The sequence below is a fragment of the Rhea pennata genome, chromosome 2 (genome assembly GCF_028389875.1).
Source record: "Rhea pennata isolate bPtePen1 chromosome 2, bPtePen1.pri, whole genome shotgun sequence".
Classification (NCBI taxonomy): Eukaryota; Metazoa; Chordata; class Aves; order Rheiformes; family Rheidae; genus Rhea; species Rhea pennata.
The window spans coordinates 58,206,475-58,215,293 of record NC_084664.1 but is presented as its reverse complement, the minus strand read 5'-3'; the positions used below and the strand labels follow the sequence as shown (position 1 = coordinate 58,215,293).

The 8,819-nt window shown below is 44.0% G+C and overlaps 1 protein-coding gene across 1 annotated transcript in view; it reads left to right on the top strand.

The window, feature by feature from the left end:
* The first annotated feature begins 324 nt into the window (after positions 1–324).
* Positions 325–8,819, top strand: part of LANCL2 (LanC like glutathione S-transferase 2) — a 34,897-nt gene continuing 26,402 nt past the window's right edge. The window contains exon 1 of the mRNA XM_062569592.1: positions 325–903. Coding sequence (XP_062425576.1) covers positions 712–903 — 192 coding nt within the window. The 5' untranslated portion in view covers positions 325–711. The remainder of the gene's footprint in view (positions 904–8,819) is intronic.

Below are 8,819 nucleotides of genomic sequence, written 5' to 3'. Positions count from 1 at the left end.
AGCGCTCGGGGAGCTGCCGGCTGCCTCCCGCCGCGGCGGTCCGGATGACGGCGGCTCGCCGGAGGCTGCAGATGACACGGGTGAAGGAGCTGGTTGTCTACTGCCTTTTCCTGGGGCTCTCCTTCCCCCTCGTGGTGCTGCTGCTGCTCTGAAATGAGCCGGGCGACGGCTTCTGCCCGCCGCGGGGGCACAGGCAGGAGGAGCCGGCGGGGGCGCCGTTTCGCCGCCCGGCGTGCGGCTGGCGGCAGCCGCCTGACGGGCTGACGCGCGGCCGGAGGGGCGGCCGGGGGTGGCGGCGGTTTGGGGGACGATGAGGTCGGGGGCGGCTCGCAGGGTGCTGCCATCCAGCCGCGGCGGGCAGGCGGTCCGCCTCTCCCCGAGGAGGGCGCCCAGGCTGGCCGCGGGGGCTGGCTGCGCTCTGCCCCTGCGGGCGTGATGTCGCCTCCTGCTCACTGAGAGCGGCACGAGGAAGCGCCGCGGGATCCTGCCCGTTTTATTTCTCGAAGTTGGGGTTTGGTGGCTAGAAGGGAGAGGCGGCAGCACCCAGGCACCGGGGCTGTCCGGATGTGCCAGCGGCTGCGCGTCTGGCGGCTGTAGCCAGCGGGCAGCTCCCCGCCGCGGCGCTCGCGTTGCCGTAATTCGCCGCTCTGCGGGGCGGAGTGTGTCCCCGCCGGCTTGCCGTGCGGGGAGGCGGGCCGGGGGCCGGCTGCGATGGGAGAGAGCATGTCCAAGAAACTGAGGCTGCAGCTGGGCGGCGAGGCGGAGATGGAGGAACGGGCGTTCGCCAACCCCTATCCGGACTACCAGCCGCATGGAGCCGCCGCCAGCGCCGCAGACACCCAGCGGGACAGGCTGCCCCTTCCCCTGGAGGAGGAATCCCTCCCCTTCGGCACCGACGGGAAGGTGAGTCCCGGGCGGGGAGGGGGATGGGCATGGGCCCCGGCCGCCCTGGGCGGGCTCAGCCGGGAGGCGGGCGGGCCGATGGGCGAGGGCGCTCCCCTGAGTCCGGCGGCCGGGAACCGCGGGCGAACTCTGCGGCCCTCGGGAGGCCACACTTGTGTGCGTCTGCTTCGTCTGGACTCAAGGAGGCGAGCTTCACGGAAGCCGCCACTTCGGCCCCCGGCTATGTCTTTGTTGTCAAAATGGTCGCGTTGTTAGCACGGGCGGTACGACAAAGGGAGGACACTTAAGTGCTCTTGAGAGGGAAGATTGCGTGAGGTTATTTGCGGGAAGGAGTAGGCGTTCAGCAGTGATTCAGTCTAGTTTTTAAACAGCTTTGTGACTTTGAAATAACTGTCATTAGCTTTCTTTTTTTTTCCCTCTTTTTTTTCTGAGTATAAATGAATGCAGTGTCAGTGGGTGCAAGGCCAGAAGGTAGCACTGCCTGCTTTGAAATCATTGCTGCATGTCTGTAGCCCCTTTTTACAAGCTGTCTGACTTTTACTAACGAAATGTGCAGAGAAGACATGCACTGTGGAGTCATCCATTCTCTCCCAGTCCCTCACCTTCCCTGCAGTGCTTCAGCTAATACTATTTTTAGAAAAGATGAATTTCTTCTCACAGGGATGGCGGCAATACCCATGCTTTGGATGATGCTAGATGGTCCTGTTCAATAGTGACTTTAAGGCATGTATTTACTTAAATACACATAAAGTACGTCTATTTACTTAAATATGCATAAAGTACTTCTGGAAATCCTTCTGGATTCAGTGTACATTGCTTGAGTTATGATACACACCTGAACAGACTGAATGAGCAGGAGATCTGCCTAATGGCTTTAATCACAAGAGGTTCACAGTCTTCCTATTCTGCTTATCTTCTTGTCACCATACATTTTTGGAGAGCTTTTCTCCTCCTCAAAATTCATTTTGTGCTTTAAACATAGCAACTATTCTGGCCCATTATCACACAAGTTGACTTTAGTTGTGGATCTTCTATGTTTTTAGTCCTTGAACAGTCTTTCAATTCTGCGGGGCTGCTGTGTGCTGCATCACCATCTATTAGATGAAAAATACTGCATGGTGACATTGCAAGAAGAAGACAAATGCAGTACATGCAGAATTAACTTTCCTAACTTGCTTGCCTGTGCCCTTGGGTGAATAAAGGAAAACCTTTAATTTCAGCTCTGTATTTTCCTGCTTGTGGTGATAAGTAATTATCTTGACTTACTTATATTGTGGAACAGTGACAGTAATGCCCAACTGTAGGAGTACCATTCTTCTAACAACATAAATTCTTCAGTATTGTAACAATATGTAAAACAATTAATATTAGTTGACATTTATGGTGAGGCAGGTGAAGGTGTGACTTTACCTGCCTCACCATAAATGGTGGGACTGTGAGGGCAGGCAGAGTCTGTAAAACAAACAAACAAAAAAACCCAATAACAACAACAAAAAAAAAAACTTTGTGGGATTGGTATATTAATGTTGCAGCTAATTGCTGTCACCAGAAGATGAACCTGGCACTTGAAAAGGGTAAAAAAGAGGAGTAGATTTGGAAGTAAAATCTGATTTATTTTTACAAAAATTCCTAGTAGTATGGTCAGTCTTCATAAAACCAAATTTCTGTGAAAGAGAATGTAGTTTCTTTATTCATTTGTATCTGGCACAGTATATAAAAAGATAGCAAGTGTGATGAGGCAGAGGAAAGGTGACAGACTAGGTTTAGCTGTATGTTGTTAAATTAGGAAAAACATACCAAGAAGCTTTCTTCTAAAGTCTTAAATAGGCAAATATGTCTTATGTACTTGCTTTTGATCCTATACTTTATATCCGTTTTTAAGAGAAAATACGCCTTCACTTGCTGCTGATTTAGCTGGACAAAAGCTATTGGCCTCTCAAAAGTGAGAACAGGTTTCAGAAGCTGAACTTCCTTCATACAAAAATTTTTAGAGACTAACTGTACTGCAGAATAGTTTGAGTCTGACTTATTTCAAATTTAATTCTTAAAGCAATCCAAATGCAAAACTAAGTGACGTTCCTTAGTAGTAGAACTGAAGTGAGATCTAAAGCTTAATCAATGATTTCTAGCACTAGATTTGTGTTAGGAATGTGTATTCTGCTCTGATGTAGAGATGCATCTTATTTTATAGTGTATGCAATTTTTTTTTCAGCATCAACAGTGGGTGGCATTTCTTATTGTTAGCATGTGGCAGTTGGCAACTGAGTGTGCAGCTTTATTCGTAAAAATATTTCTGAGCACCTGTTTAGCTGTGTATTTGATAAAAGGTGATTTCTGGGCTTTGTTAAGTTCAAAAGCATGAAGCAAAGCTCTTTTGGAAAAACAAGTCATCTTCTGTACTGCATTAAAGCAGAGTAACCACAGCAACTTTCAGTAGGTTTTCTCTGAATTTTTCCAACTGTATGCATGTCATTGAAGAAAGCAGATCTGTGCTTACATTTTCTTTTATCTCTGCGTCAACAAAAACTCAGGAATTGTCCTACATAGTTCTGAGTTAGAACATGAATATAAGTATATCCATGCATATTTATATTGCTGGTATCTTTTGCGTGTTGTCAATCCTAATACTACCTTCACTTCTTTGAGACTTTCTGATGTGCATTTGGGCTGTTTTTTGCATTTGAGAGCCTCCAGTCCTGTCAGAGAACGTTCTTGCCTGCCTGAAACCCTTCTGAAGATAAAAGGACATTAGACAGGTTTGGGAGTCTGGTGGTTCTGTAAAGTGTTCCTCTGTACAGTAGCGTAAGTTTCCTATAAATGAAAACAGCTTTCAGAAGCCCTCAGTGCATTCCATATTTTTTTTCTCCCATCTGCTGCTACGTGGAATGGTGAGAATTGTGTGACTCGCATAATGACAACTAAAACTGTACAGAGTTTTGCTGTTGTCATGGAAGGCGATGCATTATTAATTTCTCCATTTGATTTCATAAGCTGCCTCATTTGCCATCTAAAATTCATCCAGTTGATAAAAAGACAAAAAGCTCTTCAGACAGTTGGGGCAAAGCGCTGTATATGCAAGTGTGTGTTTAAATGTATAGGGTACATTACAGGAAGCTATAATGTATGAGAACAGGAGCAAACAAGATCGTGTCCTGCTAATTTGCCTTTTTATAAGCAGGCGCAGTGATATTGCAGTTATCCAGGTGAGCTGTGCTCACTTAGCTGAAATATGCTTTTCTTGTCTTGAATTACTTCACCCTGAAAATGTGGTGGACTTGAATTGCTTCTATAACTTGTCTAAGAAAGCTGAAGGTCATAATTCATCAATCAGTACAAATTCTAGATTAATAAGAGGCATAAGTGTAATTTTAAATATGTCTTCAAAAATGTTTGAATCTTTCAGTTAATATACACCCTGCAGCCCTTTTCCTTTTGATGTGGACCTTAGCTTAGAGAAGAACCTGCATGTTATCTTGGAGTGGTCCAAAAGTTTTAAAAATGCAAACGTTGGGGAAAGGGACAGGGGAATGAATAGATGGCCATAAACTCAGAACAAATCATATACCCTAGTTCTGAAAAAATCAGATTATCTGTTTCATTTAATTCATTGTTTATTGGGGAAAAGACTAATACTTGAATAGCAAATGTTCTACAGCTATTTTCCCTTCCATTATAGGAGACACTAGTTATAAACGCGCCTATTCTTAAGCATTGCAGTCTTAGGGTAGTGGCTAATGCAGGTTGGGAACCAGAAGAGTAACCCTTCTGAGCAGTGTTGTGTTTTGCTCTCCCTTTCAACCTGAACTGGAACAGAGGTGGTTTTTATCTGCAATTAATGTCCAACTTGTTGGCATTATGTTGTCCATTAGCTGGGATTGGTAATGTCTGTGCAGACTTGCATAAGGCAGTGGTAGCCGATTTTCCCCATTCAGAAGCCACTTATAGAAACCTTTGTGTGGCGGAGAGCTACAAAATGGATAATGGATTCCTCTGGAATGGAAAGGGTGGGGAGGGCTCACCGGAGAGAGGAGACAAGGGTTTGTGACTTAATGACATCAACCTTGGGTTGCCCAATGTCCTCTGAGTCACCATAGCATTGAACATGTAGTGTAGTCATGTGTGAATTGGAAGCCACGTTCAAACTGCCAGCAAGCCCAATGTGATTTGGGAACCACAGACGGGCAGTCTTACCTGATCGTCCAGTGGTACATGGACACCACTCTGGTCCTGGGCTCCCTGATACAGGTGTTGCTTATATGCAAAAACTACACAATTGCCCAGACTTGATGTCAAGACATTAGCACATTCCAATCCTCAATTTAAGATTGCCTGGATTAGTTGTGGAATCACACTGGTCTTTGACAGCACTGAATTGGATTCAGGCATTATGATAAATGACTAGCAAGCCCAAATAGTAGCTTCTTATAAAGCTTATTAAGAAAGAGTTGTCCTTTCTGACTTAATGTTTGAGGATATTAGTAAAAGGTTGTGTGTTCCTACAAAAGTACATAGTGTACTTAATTAGATTTTGCAGAGAATTCCTTGCAGGGAGCCTGTTTGAATGCTAATGATGCTTAAAGGGCAAAGGTCACTGCTTTATGGGGATAAGGAATGCTTTATTAGAGTAGCTTTTGGGTGGTTTTGGGTGTTCTCTCAGTATTTTATTAGTTTGGATCATTCCTTTGGCTTTTCAGTCTTCCTTTTCTTGTAAAATATGCAAGTCTAAAGTTCTCTCCCATTGCCTCATTCTTTCTTCATTCTTCTTGAGGTTTGTATTTTCAGTATTTATTGAGTTGTCTAGCTGGACATTTCAGTTGTCTCATTGAGAGCAGCACGCTCTGTCTCTTCAGAGGCTAATGCTGCAACCACTTAAATTAATGGGAATCATATCACTCATTGCACTGGAGGCACCGAGACCAGTAACTGTTTTTTCCCACTTCTTTGCCTGCTAGTGAATAGTGATATGGGGTAGCTGCATTTCTTGGTGTTGCCACTTTTTTGTCCGTTTCCTGGCATTTGGGTGCCATTTTAATATGGTCATGATTCTTGAGTACTGCAAATCATGCTTCTGTTGAGGGAAGGTGTTGTTTTAGGAGTCTTAGTCAAAATTCAGTCTGCAAATCATTTTATTGTACTTCATTGTGTATTACTATGCCATGGTACTGAAAGTCAGCCTACGCAGTTCAAGAAGAAAAGTGGCTGCTTTCCTAAACTGTTCATCAGCATAAAAGTGCCACTTAGCACTTTTCTGTTGCTTTTGTACTGAAAGCCTCTCTGGCTATTCAGAGCAATACTTGAAGCACTTGTTTAAATCTGTTCTGTGTACCAGTTCTGATGGAAAAAGCTTTTTTAAAGTCAAAACCCAAGTTCAGATTAAATTGTCCCATGCCTATCTGTGCTTCACCAGTTTCTAATTCGACCTTTCAGACTTGGTTGTTAATGAATTGTTATTTGGGCTAATTGCCTGAGCAAGTGCAATAATAAGTACTCATTTTTGATGGGGGAAAAAAATTCAAATATTATAGTTTTGGGTCTGACCACACAACAGGGATGTATAATAATTCAGATCGTATTGAGAGAGGTTTTGGCTTTTTTTCTTTCTTAAAACTTAAAAGATACTCTAAAAAATGTCCCCACTAAGGTGGGCACTGTTTTGTAGTGAGTGAATTTAAATGCTATTCACAGTGGACTTTGATTTTCTTAGATTCCAAGAAGTAGCATGTAAGTGTTAGGCTACATGGAGAATTAGAGCTTTCCCTATTACCCTGTTGCTTTGTTAGTCTCTGTTTTCAAAACCATGGGATAATGTTCCTGTGCATTTGTAAATCGTATTGCTTTTTTGATATCAATAAAATGAAGCTTTCTGATGACAATTTATGATGATCTAACTGTTTGATTTTCTTTTTGTAGGCTATCAACAATGTCACAAATAGCTCCTTGTACACCCAGAGGTATTAGAAGTACAGTCCTGTTGTTACCTATATGCTTTAAACAATTCTTTCTGCAACTTGAATGGATTGCCAGGTTCAAGTCCTTACACTTGTCCGTTCTTAGCTGTATTTTCGAGCTATGTTTTTGCACGATCTCATCTAAGATAGGGTAATACATGCATTTAAAGCCTTTTCTTCGCAGTTTCAAATAATTTATTAAGTATGTGGTCTTACAGAACTGGCATTCATTTCTGGAAGGGCCTAACCGAGTAGAAGCAGAGAGTTGTTATCAGCTGTTTCAGTGGCTTAGTGATGAGAATTCTTAATATTTATTACTTAAAAAAACCCAATAATGGCTTTTGGAGCTGGAGCAGCCTTCTTTCATTTAGGAAGGAACGAAGTAATGCTTGTTTCGCTATATGAAAAGGTAGGTCACTGCCTAACTGATCTTATTCCTTCCCATCTGCTCTTGCAGGAGCTCTGTGGAGATGAGCATGAGATTTCATCCTACTTCAATAAACCTATGCTCCAGAGCATATTGTGTGAAACCCTAGCTCCCCTAGAGTCAGTGGCAAAGTTCCCATTTAATTCATTAAGGATAGGATTTCATGTTTCAGTAGAGCTGTTGGATTTCTCCCCCCCTCCCCGCTCTGTTTTCCCTTAGCAGTATCTGTAGTGTCCCTTTTCTGATCTTCTGCATAAATTTCATTTTTCAATAAGTCTTCACTGCTGTGCTAGCTTGAGCTTTATTTTCTTCTTTCTGAAATGCAAAGAACATTTCAGAAAATGCAGAAAGTAAACCATGCATTGTATTCATCTTTTCTTCTATTCTGCACATCATCATTAAAGTCGCTTCTCTCTGAAAATCTCTCTTCTTCTTAACCTGATTAAAACTAAGATGAAATAAAAATGTATTTTCCTTGTTCAATGGGCAGCACTGCATACCTCGGAGTGCTGGTGGATGACAAGTTGACCATGAGCCAGCAATGTGCTCTTGTGGCCAAGAAAGCCAATGGTGTCCTGGGCTGCATTAGGAAGCCTGTTGCCAGCAGGTCAAGGGAGGTGATCCTGCCCCTCTACTCAGCCCTGGGGAGGCCTCACCTGGAGTACTGTGTCCAGTTCTGGGCTCCCCAGTACAAGAGAGACATGGAGCTACTGGAGAGAGTCCAGCGTAGGGCTACAAAGATGATCAGAGGGCTGGAGCACCTGCCCTATGAGGAACGGCTGCGAGAACTGGGCCTCTTCAGCCTGAGGAAGAGAAGCCTGAGGGGGGATCTTATCAATGTGAGTAAGTACCTGAAGGGAGGGTGTCAAGGGGACGGGGCCAGACTCTTTTCAGTTGTCCCATGTGACAGGACAAGAGGCAATGGGCAGAAACTGAAGCACAAGAGGTTCCACCTGACCGTGAGGGGGAATTTCTTCCCTGTGAGAGTGACAGAGCCCTGGCACAGGTTGCCCAGAGAGGTTGTGGAGTCTCCTTCTCTGGAGATCTTCAAGGCCCGCCTGAATGCAACCCTGTCTAACATGCTGTAGGTGACCCTGCTGAGTGGGGAGGTTGGACTAGATGATCTCCAGAGGTCCCTTCCAAGCTTACTGATTCTATGATTCTGTGATTTCCTTGCTGCTTTGGCCTAATCAGTCACTTCCTCCTTTGGTTTAGTTCTGCACATAACATCAGTCCCCAGAAAACTAATGAAATAAAATAGAAAAGCATAACGGTAAAATAGTATTAACTGCGAAATAGCTGTTGTTTTGGGAGCCAGTGATGACTGTCAGAAAGACTGATAACTTGGCAACTCTTAAGGAAACTGAACTGAGGTCTCTATTCTCTTGCCATGAGTCTGTGTGAGTAACTTACCAGAGACATGTCAGGATGCAAATAAATGCAGAGGAGTATTTTTGAAAAACATATTGGTATCTAAGTCTCTTTGTAACAGTCAAATGAACTAACTCATTATTTGTCTGTCGAACACATTATTCCTTCCA